Source organism: Panulirus ornatus, chromosome 36 (assembly GCF_036320965.1).
Source record: "Panulirus ornatus isolate Po-2019 chromosome 36, ASM3632096v1, whole genome shotgun sequence".
Lineage (NCBI taxonomy): Eukaryota > Metazoa > Arthropoda > Malacostraca > Decapoda > Palinuridae > Panulirus > Panulirus ornatus.
Window position 1 is genome coordinate 12,063,008 of NC_092259.1, and position 16,489 is coordinate 12,079,496.

Genomic DNA, 16,489 nt, shown 5'->3' on the forward strand with positions numbered 1-16,489 from the left:
TCCATCCGCTGACAGATCCACTCCCAGATATCTAAAACACTTCACTTCCTCCAGTTTTTCTCCATTCAAACTCACCTCCCAATTGACTTGACCCTCACCCCTACTGTACCTAATAACCTTGCTCTTATTCACATTTACTCTCAACTTTCTTCTTCCACACACTTTACCAAACTCAGTCACCAGCTTCTGCAGTTTCTCACATGAATCAGCCACCAGCGCTGTATCATCAGCGAACAACAATTGACTCACTTCCCAAGCTCTCTCATCCCCAACAGACTTCATACTTGCCCCTCTTTCCAGGACTCTTGCATTTACCTCCTTTACAACCCCATCCATAAACAAATTAAACAACCATGGAGACATCACACACCCCTGCCGCAAACCTACATTCAGTAAATTTTAGGGAGAATAAAAAGATGTTCTGGAAGGAGGTAAATAGGGTGCGTAAGACAAGGGAGCAAATGGGAACTTCAGTGAAGGGCGTAAATGGGGAGGTGATAACAAGTAGCGGTGATGTGAGAAGGAGATGGAATGAGTATTTTGAAGGTTTGTTGAATGTGTCTGATGACAGAGTGGCAGATATAGGGTGTTTTGGTCGAGGTGGTGTGCAAAGTGAGAGGGTTAGGGAAAATGATTTGATAAACAGAGAAGAGGTAGTAAAAGCTTTGCGGAAGATGAAAGCCGGCAAGGCAGCAGGTTTGGATGGTATTGCAGTGGAATTTATTAAGAAAGGGGGTGACTGTATTGTTGACTGGTTGGTAAGGTTATTTAATGTATGTATGACTCATGGTGAGGTGCCTGAGGATTGGCGGAATGCGTGCATAGTGCCATTGTACAAAGGCAAAGGGGATAAGAGTGAGTGCTCAAATTACAGAGGTATAAGTTTGTTGAGTATTCCTGGTAAATTATATGGGAGGGTATTGATTGAGAGGGTGAAGGCATGTACAGAGCATCAGATTGGGGAAGAGCAGTGCGGTTTCAGAAGTGGTAGAGGATGTGTGGATCAGGTGTTTGCTTTGAAGAATGTATGTGAGAAATACTTAGAAAAGCAAATGGATTTGTATGTAGCATTTATGGATCTGGAGAAGGCATATGATAGAGTTGATAGAGATGCTCTGTGGAAGGTATTAAGAATATATGGTGTGGGAGGCAAGTTGTTAGAAGCAGTGAAAAGTTTTTATCGAGGATGTAAGGCATGTGTACGTGTAGGAAGAGAGGATATATATATATATATATATATATATATATATATATATATATACATGCCCATACATGCACATGTACATACATATACATATCAACATATACATACATATACACAGACATATACATATATATACACATGTACAAATTCATACTTGCTTGCCTTCATTCATTCCTGGCGCTACCCCGTTCCACAGGAAACAGCATTGCTACCCCCTGCTTCTGTAAGGTAGCGCCAGGAAAACAGACAAAAAAGGGCCACATTCGTTCACACTCAGTCTCTAGCTGTCATGTGTAATACATCGAAACCACAGCTCCCTATCCACATCCAGGCCCCACAGACCTTTCCATAGTTTACCCCAGATGCTTCATATGCCCTGGTTCAGTCCATTGACAGCACATTGACCCTGGTATACCACATCGCAATTCACTCTATTCCCTTCATGCTTTCACCATCCTGTATGTTCAGGCCCCGATCGCTTAAAATCTTTTTCACTCCATCCTTCCACCTGCAGTTGGGTCTCCTGCTTTTCAGTGTTCCCTCCACCTCTGACACATATATCCTCTTTGTCAATCTTTCCTGTCATTCTCTCCATATGTCCAAACCATTTCAGTACACCCTCTTCTGCTCTCTCAACCACACTTTTTATTTTCACACATCTCTCTTACCCTTTCATTACTTACTTGATCAAACCCTAATACAACATATTGACCTCAGACATTTCATTTCCAACACGTCTACCCTCCTCTGTACAACCCTATCTATAGCCCATGTCTCTCAACCATATAACATTGTTGGAACTACTGTTCCTTCAAACATACCCATTTTTGCTATCAGAGATAATGTTCTCTCCTTCCACACATTCTTCATCACTCCCAGAACCTTTGTCCCCTCCCCTACCCTGTGCCTCACTTCCGCTTCCATGGTTCCATTTGCTGCTAAGTCCACTCCCAGATATCGAAAACACTTCACTTCCTCCAATTTTTCTCCATTCAAACTTACATCTCAATTAACTTGTTCCTCAACTCTTCTGAACCTGATAACCTTGCTCTTATTCACATTTACTCTCAACTTTCTCCTTTCACATACTTTCCAAACTCAGTCACGAACATCTGCAATTTCTCACTCGAATCACCCACCAGAGCTGTATCATCGGCGAACAGTAACTTTCTTCCCTGACCCTCTCATCCCCAACAGATTGTATTCTCACCTCTCCCTCCATAACTCTTGCATTTACCTTCCTAACCACTCCATCCATAAACAAATTAAACATCCATGGGGACATTACACACCCCTGCCACAGACCGACATTCACTGGGAACCAGTCACTCTCCTCTCTTCCTACTTGTACACATGCCTTACATCCTTCGTAAAATCTTTTCACTGCTTCTAGCAACTTACCTCCCACACCATATAGTCTTAAGACCCTTCACAATGCATCTCTATCAACCCTATCATATTCCTTCTCTAGATCCATAATTGCTACAAACAAATCCATTTGTTTTCCTAATTATTTTTCACAACATTCTTCAAAGCAGACACCTGATTTGCACATCCTCTACCACTTCTGAAACCACACTGCTCTTCCCCAATCTGATAATCTGTACATACCTTCACCCTCTCATTCACTACCCTCCCATATTATTTCTCAGAAATACTCAACAAAGTTAGACCTCTGTAGTTTGAACACTCACCTTTACCCCCTTTGCCTTTGTACAATGGTACTATGCATGCATTCTGCCAATCCTCAGGCACTTCACCATGATCCATACATACATTGAATATCCTTACCAACTAATCCACAACACAGTCACCCCCTTTTTTAATGAATTCTGCTGCAATACCACACAAACCTGCCTCCTTGCTGGATTTCATCTTCTGCAAAGCTTTCACTACCTCCTCTCTTAAAGTCCTCCACACCCTCTGACATATTACTATTAAGTATAGGGGAGAAGCATATACATTTCTAAAGGATTGTATGGTTAGAAACTTATCTTTCCCTATTTCTTCTTTGACAGGTTATAGAAAAATTAACAGAAAAGCAAGTGAAGAAGCAAGAGCACATCTATGAACTTATAATAACAGAAAAGCACCACTGTCGTATGCTCAAAGTTATGCAGAAAGTAAGTAATGGTCATTTATGTATTTTACTTTATATTCATCTCAGATACTGACCAACAGAGACTGTAGCACTTCATTTAATTATGCCAATGAATAAGATGAAACTTAAGTGAACTTAAATGTTTAAGCATGCTCAGCATGAGGGCATTGATCTGCTTTACCTGATGGCCATAAAACTGTCCATTATTTGCTGATCTTTATGTGTGTTTCAGGTGTTTGCTGAAGGGATGGCTCGTGAACTTAACATGCAAGAGTCAAGAATAAAACGAATTTTCCCATGTTTAGATGAACTCATAACAATTCATTGCTCATTTCTTTGGCGACTACGGCAAAGACAGAGAGGCAACAAGTTTATAGAAACAATTGGAGATCTTTTAGTAGACCAATTCTTAGGTGATAATGCACAGGGACTTAAGGATGCTTATGGGCAATTCTGCTCACAACATCAAGATGCTGTAAGTTTACAAAATATTGAAAAAGGTATTTTCAGGACATGCCATTTAGTACCTTTGAATGAAAAAAGTATAGATTGATGGAGTAGAACATTTTTATTTGTAGTTCAGTTCTTTGAAGTTATTACAAGTTATTTGTGATTTTAATTTCTTTTAGTGTGATGAATAAAGCTGACAATTGAATTGCAACTTCTTAGTCTGATGGAGTATAAGAAATAATTGTAAGATTAAAGGCCAAAAACATAATAAAGGAAATTTAAGGATAGTGAGGATTATAAATAGGGGAAAGAGAAGTTCTAGGGAGGAAAGGTGTATGAAGCTGGTAAGTAATGGAATACAAGTATTTAGATGTTTTAATGTAGAATAAGATGATATGGGAAGTATAATACCCTTTTTTTTTCTTTTAGCTGAGAAAGCATGGGTAGCTGAGGCCCCAATGAAGGCCATCCCATTAACATTATGTATATTGTAGTTCCAACAATATTATGTGGTTGTGAGGCATGGACTATGGATAGGGTTGTACAAAGGAGAGTGGCTTTGTTGAAAATGACATGTTTGAGGACAGTATGTGGTGTGAGGTGGTTTAATCGAGTAAGTAATGAAAGGGTAAGAGAGATATGTGGAAATACAAAGTGTAGTTGAGCGAGCAGAAGAGGGTGTGTTGAAATGGTTTGGAGATATGGAGAGAATGAGTGAGGAAAGCTTGACAAAGAGGATATATGTGTCAGAGGTGGAGGGAACAAGGAAGTGGGAGTGAAAAAGATTTTGAGCGATCAGGGCCTGCACATACAGGAGGGTGAGAGGCATGCAAGGAATAGAATGAATTGGAACGATGTGGTATACCGGGGTCGACGTGCTGTTAATGAACTGAAACAAGGCATGTGAAACATCTGGAGTAGACCATGGAAAGGTGTGTAGGGCCTGGATGTGGATTTTGGTGCATTACACATGACAGCTAGAGACTGAGTGTGAACAAATGTGGCCTTTTTTGTTTGCTTTCCTGGTGCTACCTCTCTGAAGTAGTGGGTAGTGATGCTGTTTCCTGTGGGGTGAGGTAGTGCCAGGAATGGATGAAGGCAAGCAAGTATGAATATGTACTCTAGCCAGAGCCAGGTATCCGTTTTATTGACTAACCCCAAGGGGTGGATGAACAGCTGAGTTGACTTTGGACTGACTGCTGCAACCAGGAAAATAAGATTAGGCAAGACAGTTTACCTTGAAACTGTGAAATAGGATTATGAAAGTTTACACCTTGATCATGTGTTACGTTGAATTTTGTGGGATGGAGGCAGAAACTAGATCAAATTTGTCAAATTATACAACTCTAGAACCCCTGTTGTGGTGATCCTGCAGCTTTAAGGTTTTGCTCCTGTCAGAAGGGAAATTATGGACTCCATTGATAATGACACAACTTTGTTGAAGTGATTTTTCACTGTGGATGAAACCACATGCAGATAGTTTATAAACATACGTTTGAATATACTTTTTATGGTCATGCATCAGTGGTGTAAAAAACTGTAATATTAGAATAGAAATTTGCATAAATATGAGTAGACAAATTTGATACCATATGTCTTTCTTTAGCTGATCTCCATAAATGTTGTGATTATTTGTTAATGTTGGAGTGAAGATTTTGACTTCATTCATTATGAATTATAGACAATCCAACACCTCCAATTATATGGAACTGTTAGTAATTATTCAAAATTGTCACATAAACAGGTTTGCAGTGTTAACTGAAAATTTTGAGTCTTAATTTGCATTTTCGTTGATATATGAACAGAAACTATATATATACGAATTTTTTCAAAATTTTTATGGACAGAGAATTTTGGTGGTGGTGGTGCCTCTTTTCAGTATATTAGAGAGCAAAGAATGGTAGATAACTTCAGTGCAGATAGCTGAGAGTGATTGAATTATGCTTTCTATGGGAAATGTTACGTCATAATTATGATATATTTTATGATGTATGTGACAACAGCTATGCATTAGACGAAAGGCAAAGAATCTTATTGTGCTGATTTGGCAGTAAATGACACAGTTGTTTTCAAGTTTTTTATGAGAAGCAAATCCAATAACAGGAAATGTTGCCATGCCACAGCTGGTTGTTTAAGGTTGTCTTTGACAAGCAAAAAGGATAATTTTGTTTATTTCGGACTGATTTGTGTTAGATCCCCTCTCTCCTTCATTTTATATTTTGAAAGCAGAGTATGTTACATTACATAATCAGATTTGGGTGACACCACCCAAAACATGTATTTAGAATACTTCAGAAACCTTGCCATTTTCTTGCCTAGATGACTGCAGATGGAAATAAGGCTAAAGGAGAGATGACAACATAATGGAATGTAAGTGTGGCATTGCCCTTTAAGGATTTATGGGAAGGCGAACAAGGAATTTTGTGGAAGCTGTAAATATGGGATGTGTTAAATCATTCCTGGAAAAAACATTTCTTTCTTTCATACTATTCGCCATTTCCCGCATTAGCGAGGTAGCGTTGAGAACAGAGGACTGGGCCTTTGAGGGAATGTCCTCACCTGGGTCCCTTCTCTGTTCCCTCTTTTGGAAAAAAAAAAAAAAAAAAAACATAAATTATGTAATAAATTTGTGTGGAAAATGACATTACATAAAAAAGAAATTATTTATTTACATAAATGAGGAGCATTCATGCTGCCAGCTAGCTTCTTAACACCTACACCAATGTGTAAAGTATCCTACTTTTTCGGGTATTTTTATGAGCATAACTAGAAAACGAAGTTTCATATGTGTACATCATTTCTTATTGCTTTATTTGCTTCTATTGTTATTCTTATGTATTCATTCTTTGTCTTTTTGACTTTTCCAGTGTTGCATGGCTGTTGTCCTGCATGTGTTTTTTCCATTATACAGCATACCTCACTGCTTTTTTATATATTGTGCTGTACTTATTTTTTTCCTGGTGTGGTTTCATTCTATATTCATCATCTCGATATTGTTTTTATGAGATAATTTCATGTTACAATTACTTATATTGTACATATCTTTTTACATATTTTCCTGTTTTTATACATACTTTTTATATATTACATGTTTTTTACACTGGCGGCATTATTAACATGAATTGATGAATCAATTTTTCCACCAAAAATATCAACATAGAAATTGTTTCTTTTGTTACAAAACTAACTGCATTGCGTCATTACACCCAGATGACATATATGCACTCTTTTTGACAATCTGTGGGTGATTGAGAAGCATGATATTTTTCCAGCTGTGGCAATAGGTTGCTAGTGACATCTAGTTGGTGGTAATAACCCACACATGGAGAGAAAGAGAGAGGGAATGACTGTATTCTTTTATGCCTTGATTTGATTAGTTAAGATCAATAACCTAATGGTAGGCTAAGTTTCTAGTCAGTGTTCTTGTTTCACAGGTTTCTTACTATAAGGACATCCTAAAAAATGATAGAAGATTTCAAGCTTTCATCAGACAAAAGTCTTCACATCCTCTTATGAAGAAGAAGGGAATTCCAGAATGTATATTGTTTGTAACCCACAGAGTAACCAAATATCCATTAATGCTTGAGGCATTAATGAAATATAGTAAAGATCAAGAAGAGGAGTTAACAACATTAAAGAAGGCACTAGACTTAGTTAAGGTAGGTGCTGTTGTACTGGATGAAATGGCTAAATTGTTCCAAAATTAGAGAGAGAAGTGTCTACAGTAAAGAACATTAATTAGAAGTAACAGGTTTTAATAGGAAGGTAATAGTGTAAGATTTCTCAAGATTAATGAGTGTAGGATATTGATGAGATTAAATACTTTTGATTTGCATATATATTGATTCTAGAAATGTGTAGTTGTGTGCATGCAAGTATGTAGGTAACTATTGAATTGTTTCATTAGATTATACGTCATTTATTGATGGAATTTGCCTTTTTTTTCTACGTAATGAGAATCATATATGTTTTCTTTACTAGCTATCATTCATGAAGCTTTCTCTTACTTTTCAGGATATTCTTGTAAATATTAATGCTCAAGTAGCTGAGAAGGAAAGAGAACAAAGATTATTAGAAATCTACCATAAAATTGATGCAAAATCTTCTGCAATATACAAAGATCAGAAATTTAAGAAATCTGACTTACTGGCTAGGAATAGAAAGCTCAGGTATGTATTTTCAAGTAGAGGTTTATTATGATTATGGGTGAGGGGAAAAAGTTTCACACTCATATTCCTCCATCTCTGTCTCATATCCTCATGCTGAGAGTGCAGTACATACACATCTGTCTGCAGGGCTTGGCTGTGGATGGGATCTTTGGTTTCATTGAATTGTATATGACATCTAGGGAGAGGATGTGAGCAAGTGAGGCTGTTGTCTGTCTTCCTGGTGAAGTAGTGTCAGTATGTGAGATAGACATGCTCTCAGCAAACTAGACCAGGGCATATGAAACGGTTGTGATAAACCATGGCATGGAGTGCGGGGCTTGGTTGTGGATAAGATCTGTTTTGTGTGCATGATATATAACAGCCATAGAGAGGATGTGCACAAATGAGACTGTTGCTCATCTTTTCTAGTTGCTGCCATACTAAGTTGGGAAGATAGATTTTATAGAAAAAATATATGCTGTAGGTACAATACATTATGCTAGATCTCATCAAATTTAGAATAAAAAAGGAGGGAGTATGCTCAAAGTTCTTCTCTAAATATTTGGATATTCATTGGAGAATTCAAATTTTTTAATGAAAAAATTTGTAACCTCGTTGTAACTAAGCTAAGCCAGTAACTGTGTGAAAATCTTACTGAGGCAGGTTGATTTAAGTATAAGGAGGATGCATACATGATGTGGCTAAAATCAGTTATTGATTAGAGTGATAAGCCATAAATAAAGTACCATTTATACTTTGCAGGTTTGAAGGTTCAGCCGTGCTGAGTCAACAAAAGGGAAAGCCAATAATGGTGCAAGTAGTGGTACTGTCCGACTTAGTGTTCTTTCTCTTGGATAACAACCAAAAATATTACTTTTTCTCTCCTGACACTAAGGTTAGTGTAATTCATAGCGAAAGGGGCAATTATCTTTTATATTCATAAAGACATATGATCTTTTATTAATTATTCTTAAATAGGTCTTCATTTTCTTTAGTTTCAGGACATATATGATTATGAATTTGTTTTTCAGTGGGATTTTAATCATGGTATACTATGGTGTATTTAGGGCCAGTCTGTTTGTCTTATCACATCTCAAGAATAGACTGACATTTCCTTCTTGGAAATTAGCCACTTATGTGATGAAAGTTGATGTAAAGGATTTCAGCTATTTTTTATATTTTGGCTGAAACATTTTGATACAGACTGATCAGTTTATCTTTGCACATACTTAGGTCATGTGAGAGAATGATAAAAGAAAACGTATCATGGAGCACCTCGTGACAAACAAACTCACAGCACTGATTTGTATCTAGTAAAACCAGCAGTACAAATCCATCTATAAACTCATTATAATAACATATATAAAGACTGGACACTGTTTATCTTGATTTTTCAAGAGCATTTGATGAAGTGAACTATGGAGTGTCAATAAAGAAAGTAGCAAGGCACAATATGAAAGGAAAAATAGGGAAATGGATCAGAGAATTTATAACCAGTAGAAAGTTCAGAGATTTACTTTCAGGATTACCACAAGGAACATTTCTTACCTCAGCACTTATTTTCATCATGATTTCAGTCACAGATGAGGAAGTAAAAGAGAATATATTTGTTTTAATAATGTTGTGAGAGTGAGTAAAACAGTTGAAATTGAAGATGAGCTTGAAATAGTACAGAGTGAATTGGATGTGACTCACAAATGGACAGGTGAGAACCTATTGAAACTTAATGGAGAGGAGTTTAAAAACATTTCATTGGGCAGCTAACAAAACTTCAGCACAGAGAGTGAAACAGACATCAAAGATTTCGAAATTATTTCAAGTGAAAAACTTCAATTTAAGAGACTCGTTGATAAGGTAGCACTTTCAAGTTAAATAACAAGTGGAATGATGTTGATGATATTCACAGTAAGAAACAGAAAATTAATGTTTAATATGTTTTTTTTTTTTGTTTTTTTTCATACTGCTTGCCATTTCCTGCATTAGCGAGGTAGCGTTAAGAAGAAAGGACTGAGCTTTTGAGGGAATATCCTCACTTGGCCCCCTTCTCTGTTCCTTCTTTTGGAGATTTAGAAAAGAGAGGAGAGGATTTCCAGCCCCCCCCCCTTCCATTTTAGCCGCCTTCTGCGACATGCAGGGAATATGTGGGAAGTAATCTTTCTCCCCTATATATATATATAAGAAGTAAAATTGAAAACTGATGTGTTGTATGGTTGCCAATAAAGCAGATAGAAGTAACAAAATAAAGAGAATACAGAAACACTTCACAAGCAAAATCAGTGGACTGAAACACATGAACTCTAATGAAAAATCATGAGGTGAAGCAGTACAGTCTGGAATGTCTTAGAGAGAGATGTGTGATGATTTATGCCTGGAAATTAATAGAAGACTAAAGAGCAATGTATTAAACCTAAATGCCACTTAGCAAGGAAGGTACAGAATCAGTAAGTGAATAGTAATTCCTAAAGAATACCAAAAATATTTCAAAGATTCATAGTAGCCTGGCAAGGAATTTCAAGCAGTTATTTTAATGTAATACATTAAATCTATTTTGATTTCGTGAGTGTTCAAATACAGAGGCATAAGTTTGTTGAGTATTTCTGGAAAAATGTATGGGAGGGTATTGATTGAGAAGGTAAAGGCATGTACAAAGCATCAGATTGGGGAAGAGCAGTGTGGTTTTAGAAGTGGTAAAGGATGTGTGGATCAAGTGTTTGCTATGAAGAATGTATGTGAAAAATACTTAGTAAAACAGATGGATTTGTATGTAACATTTATCGATCTGGAGAAGGCATATGACAGGGTGGATAAAGATGCTTTGTGGAAGGTTTTAAAAGTATATGGTGTGGGATGTAAGTTGCTAGAAATGGTGAAAGTTTTTACCAAGGATGTAAGGCATGTGTACGAGTAGAAAGAAAGGAAAGTGATTGGTTCCCAGTGAATGTCGGATTGCGGCAGGGGTGCGTGATGTCTTCATGGTTGTTAATTTGTTTATGGGGGGGTTTTAGGAAAGTGAATGTAAGAGTTTTGGAGAGAGGGGCAATTATGCAGTCTGTTGTGAATGAGAAGGTTTGGGAAGTGAATCAGTTGTTCGCTGATGATATAGTGCTGGTGGCTGATTTGGGTGAGAAATTGCAGAAGCTGGTGACTGAGTTTGGTAAAGTGTGTGAAAGAAGAAAGTTGAGAGTAAACTGAATAAGAGCAAGGTTATTAGGTTCAGTAGGATTGAGGGACAAGTTAATTGGGAGGTTAGTTTGATTGGAGAACAACTGAAGGAAGTAAAGTGTTTTAGATATCTGGGAGTGGAATTAGCAGCGGATGGAACCATGGAAGTGGAAGTGAATCACAGGGTGGGGGAGGGAGCAAAGGTTCTGGGAGCTTTGAAGAATGTGTGGAAGGCAAGAACATTATCTCAGAGAGGAAAAATGGTTAGGTTTGAAGGAATAGTGGTTCTAGCAATGTTATATGGTTGCAAGGAATGGGCTATAGATAGGATTATGCAGAGGAGGGTGGATGTGTTGGAAATTAATTGTTTGAGGACAATATGTGGTGTGAGGTGGTTTGATCGAGTAAGTAATGAAAGGGATAGAGAGATGTGTGGAAATAAAAGTGTGGTTGAGAGAGCAGAAGAGGGTGCGTTGAAATAGTTTGGACACATAGAGAGAATGGGTGAGGAAAGATTGACAAAGAGGATATATGTGTCAGAATTGGAGGAAAGAAGGAGAAGTGGGAAACCAAATTAGAGGCAGAAGGATGGAGTGAAAAAGATTTTGAGTGATAGGGGCCTGAACATACAGGAAGGTGAAAGGCATGCAAGGAATAGAGTGAATTGGAACGATGTGGTTTACCAGGGTCGATGTGCTGTCAGTGGATTGAACCAGGGCATGTGAAGCATCTGGGGTAAACCATGGAAAGGTCTGTGGGGCTTGGATGTGGAAAAGGAGCTGTGGTTTCGGTACATTACATATAACAGCTTGAAACTGAGTGTGAAAGAATTTGGCCTTTTTGTCTGTTCCTGGCGCTGCCTAACTGGAGGTGGGGAATGCTGTTACGTATGTGGCTGGGTGGCAATGGGAATGGATGAAGACAGCAAGTATGGATATGCACATGTGTATATATGTATATGTCTGTGTATGTATATGTATGTATCTTGAAATGTATATGTATTTATATGTGCGTATGTTGGCGTTTATGTATATACGTGTATGTGGGTGGGTTGGGCCATTCCTCGTTTGTTTCCTTGCACTACCTCACTAACGCTGGAGATGGCGGTTAAGTATAATAGATAAATAAATAAATAACATGGAGAAATAAGTAATATGAATAAAGTTCTACACAGACATTAAAAACAGTGGTTGAAAACAATACTATTTGAGTTGAGAATAGACAGCTATGCCAGAGAAGTAGCTGCTGAAAAGAGTAGCATTATATGACATGTGGTGGGAAGAGGAGAGGCATTCAAGAGATTTGTTATTCAACTCTCAAATCAAGTGGTGAGTACCCTGCATTGGCCCTGCCATCATGGTGAAATATCATTGTGGGGTCTCATAGGTACACAGGATGTTGATTGCACTTTCCATGAAGCATCGCTGTCATCCTTGTTATACGTTTTTCTCCAGATCCATAAATGCCACACACATCCATCTTTTTCTTTAACAATTTCTCTCAAATTCTTCACAGCAAACACCTTTCAGTTGTCTCCTGCTTTGTATGCATAATCACTCTTTTCTGACCTTATACATAAGCCCAAGGGCTTATGTTGTGAATTAACTTCTTACCTCTATGCATGCATACACTCTCAGGTTGAAGAGGTGGTCTACCTGATTATCTTTGTTTCACTTTACATCATGTTTAGTCAGTATTTTGGCAGTATTCTTCATAAAAAGAAACCTCTGTTGATAGATCTTTTCACTAGTGGAAGGGACTCTTAATCCCAAGAACCTTCTCCCTGTCCATTCCTTTCTCTGGCTTACAAGAGAAAGGGATAAGCAGTTGGTGTATTACTGCAAGGGTTGATTAGTAGATGGTGTGGCGTGTAAAGTTAGGGAAGGATGCAATGTTCCTCTCAGCCTTTATATGATTAGCATTTGGCTGTCTTGAATGGAAACTGGAAAGAATTTTGTTTTATGAACTCTTTGGTAAACTTAAGGTGATCTTCCTGACTTTAGAAAAGACATCTTTTTCTATCAAATCCTTTATTTATTTTTCAACAGTCTTACATTCTTGTGGATTTTGTGTTTGCTTTATATGAAGTATAATGAGTAAATGCCATACAAGTTAACCCAGAGTTAAGAATATTTGAATTTGCGCATGATGGTAATTGATAATCTGTCTTTGGGAACTTTGTTGCACATTTTTTCACTTTCCAAAATGGTTTGATTTGGCTTACTAACTATTCCTTAATGTAATTTTGTAATTAGTCTCTGTTAGGAAATCACAGTTTTTACTTGAATAACTATCCCTTTTTCTTTTTTATTCTTTTTTCTCCAGCAAGCTGGTGTCATTCCCCTAGATAAACTTCTAGTGCGGGAAAAGGCTGGCGAAGGGTCAAGAGTCATCTACCTCATCTACTCCAAAAATTCTGCTGAAATGTTTGAATTTGAATGTTCACACCCAAAGGATAAGAAAATATGGTTAGATTCTATAAGGTAATTATGATTTTGTCATTTTTGTGTACCCTCAGCTTCACAAATCAGTATTCATATTTTTGAATCCTGAAATATAAAAGTGTTGTGTATATGATAAACTGTTATATTAAGAAAGGCTATGCATGTGGAAAACACTAAAACAAACATTGATTTTGTGGTTATGGTGGAAAATGAGCTTTTTATTGTGATTGCTGTTGAAGATTAATTGTTCAGATTGGTGAGGATTAATGATTTTATGAGTAGAAATTATTACATGATTCTGTATTGCAGATTTTAATGGAGGAAACATGATTCTAAGTGTAATCCAGCCAGTATTCATTTTGTCATGTACAATTATGAGGTCACTTCATACTTTGATATTTCTGGAAGTTTAGTGATTCAGAACTATTTGTATATGAGGGTTATACTAGTTGAACCAATGCATTTCTGTTGGTATTTTAAAAGACCATGTGAATTTCTTGAGGTATAAACCCAAAACATCATAATTTTTAGAATGAAATGGCTTTTGGTTAGTATCAATGTTATTTTTCAGTAAAGAATATTTTTCAGAGATCCCTGTTGAGAATACCATCTAGTTAAGAGACTTATGGTCCTTTGAGGTGGAGTCTGTGTACCTATGTAACACTTTCTCAGTCCAGTAAGTGCTTCATTCTAGCACTGCCATTCTGACTAAATCTCGGCAAAGGTGCTCGTAGCTACTCTTTCGTTTCCCAGAGAAAGCTGGGTGTGGTCTGCTTAAGATTACCAGTAAGGTGACTGATAACCTGATTAAGTGTGAGCTGTTGAGAAACTCATCCTTATCAGGTTAGTGGTCTTCATAGGTTGACCAGACTTAGCTTTTTGAGGAGGGATGACTGTAGACAGAAGCCAAAAAAATAAGTGTCCAGATGGTGAACTCAGCCTTACCATACCAGTACATCTTGAAATCTTGCTTGTAGACACATTTTCTTGTTTTCCAGGATAAGTACAGGCCTTTTCTTCCAGTGACAACTTCTTTGGACCCATGGTTAGATACTGATAGAGGAAAAATATCTCCTGGAATAGAAAGCAAAAATATTAGAAAAACAAGGACAGCAAGCAAAAGTTGCATCCTTCCACTCTCGGTATCATGGAGTAACTGAGATGGCAAATCATGTCATTTCACTTTTAAGATTGTACCATGCTGCAAGATATATGGTATCCCCACCATAAGCAAGTAATTGGTTTAGTTCCACAGATAAAACAAGGTGCATGAGAGCCATCTTTTGAATGGTAATCATCAGTTTTTTTTGGTGGGGACTGTAGCTTCATCAGTAGCAGAAACAGAGTACAGTCTTGTCAAAGAACTCACTTCAAAGGAGTCCATCCTGTCCTTGCTACTGATTGTAATGTTGCAGGAGCTCCCTAGATCACTGAGAAAGGAGTCAAGGGTCAGTGATAAAAGTAGTAATGATAGTATGAAAAGCCTTTATTCAGCTGTCAGAAAGATATAAAAAGTTGTGGTCATTTCAACAACAGTACATAGAAGGGAAAGTAGAAAGTAAGAGTTCATAGAATGTTAGCATTCCAAATAAACTGTAGAATTCAATGATTAATTTTTAAAGGATGGGAGTCGTGTTGAATTTTCAATTATTTTCTAACAGAGATGCCATTGAGAATTGTCCTGATGAAGATGATATGGGTGACAACTCATGCGAATATTCCAAGTTGCAGGAGGCCAATAACGAAAAAATCAGGGAACTCACAGGTAATTTGAATCGCAAATCCTTTGTTATGTTATTGTTTTAGGATCTGGAATATACTCGTATGATAAGTTGTATGAGTAGCTTCATTTGAACTTATGATTTTGATCTCTGTTTGCATTTCATTTTTGTACTCTGTGAAAATGTTTTTTGATTTCTAAATCTCCATTTACACATCATTTCATTTTTATACTTTAAAGATGTTTGCTTTTTGCAGTTAATAAGAGTATATAAAAAGTTGGCATCTTTATAATGTCCTTAACCATGCCCAAAAGTATCTGTGCTCTGTTTTCTTTAGACTGAGATATCAGAGTAAAGATTGTCTGCTGGAAAGTGTTCTCATTTATTTGAAGCAAGTAGGATCCTATCTTATAATACAGGCATCTGTCCTAGATTATTTCATTCTTTCCTCTGTACTAAGCATTTTGAGGATACAGATTGAAAAATTAACTGTTAGCAATCAGACCTGTATATGGTCTCTTTGGCACTTTTAATAGTATTGAAAATATTTATCAGATGCCTTCTGACTGTTTGATTGGACTTCCTGTCACTGCTTTTCGTGTGTGGCTCTTATAGTCAGTGAGCATAGATAACATCAAAAAGCTTGACAATAATCTGCTTCAGTTTGTGCCAGCTAGAAAATGCTTTTGGGTGCAGGCATGCACCGATTCTGAATTTCTGTTGGCTCTCAAATGCATGTTTTTATAGGGTTTGTTTCAGAGTTTGTGGTCCTATTCTTTATTCAGTGTTGAGTAATTTTTGCTGGCCCTAAAAACACTACAAAGATAAACACATTCTTTTCTTCTCTTTCTATTTCAGCTATCTTGCAACACAAGGATAAAGAGCTCGCAAGATTATGTGAAGATAAGATGAACCTGGTGATAGAACTTTTAGAATTATTAGGACACGAGGAGCTTCCACCAACTCCACAGTATCGAGCATTACTGGATGAAAACCAGTTAGATCATCATACAGCTCGGGACCTCCAAATAAACTCCTTAACAGTAAGAAACATGATTTTATAGTAGATTATGGTGAATATGAGACATATGACCTGAGAACATGTATTGACTTTGCTCTGGTTATAGAATGCAGTATTTAGCATAGGTCACATGGTCATGTTAGGGCCAAGCTAAGTCTTTTGCAGCCAGAAAGTTAACATCTCGTGTACTTAGAAACTTGGTTGATGATGAGTAGGTCATAAAATTTAATTATATCAT

At 37.1% G+C, this 16,489-nt stretch overlaps 1 protein-coding gene across 1 annotated transcript in view; it reads left to right on the top strand.

The window, feature by feature from the left end:
* The window catches only part of cyst (rho guanine nucleotide exchange factor 18 cysts), a 642,386-nt gene that overhangs the window by 603,027 nt on the left and 22,870 nt on the right, over positions 1 to 16,489 (top strand). The window contains 8 exon segments of the mRNA XM_071683416.1: positions 3,223 to 3,327; positions 3,538 to 3,780; positions 7,190 to 7,414; positions 7,770 to 7,924; positions 8,666 to 8,798; positions 13,391 to 13,548; positions 15,171 to 15,274; positions 16,089 to 16,273. Of these exon segments, the coding sequence (XP_071539517.1) occupies positions 3,223 to 3,327; positions 3,538 to 3,780; positions 7,190 to 7,414; positions 7,770 to 7,924; positions 8,666 to 8,798; positions 13,391 to 13,548; positions 15,171 to 15,274; positions 16,089 to 16,273 (1,308 nt within the window).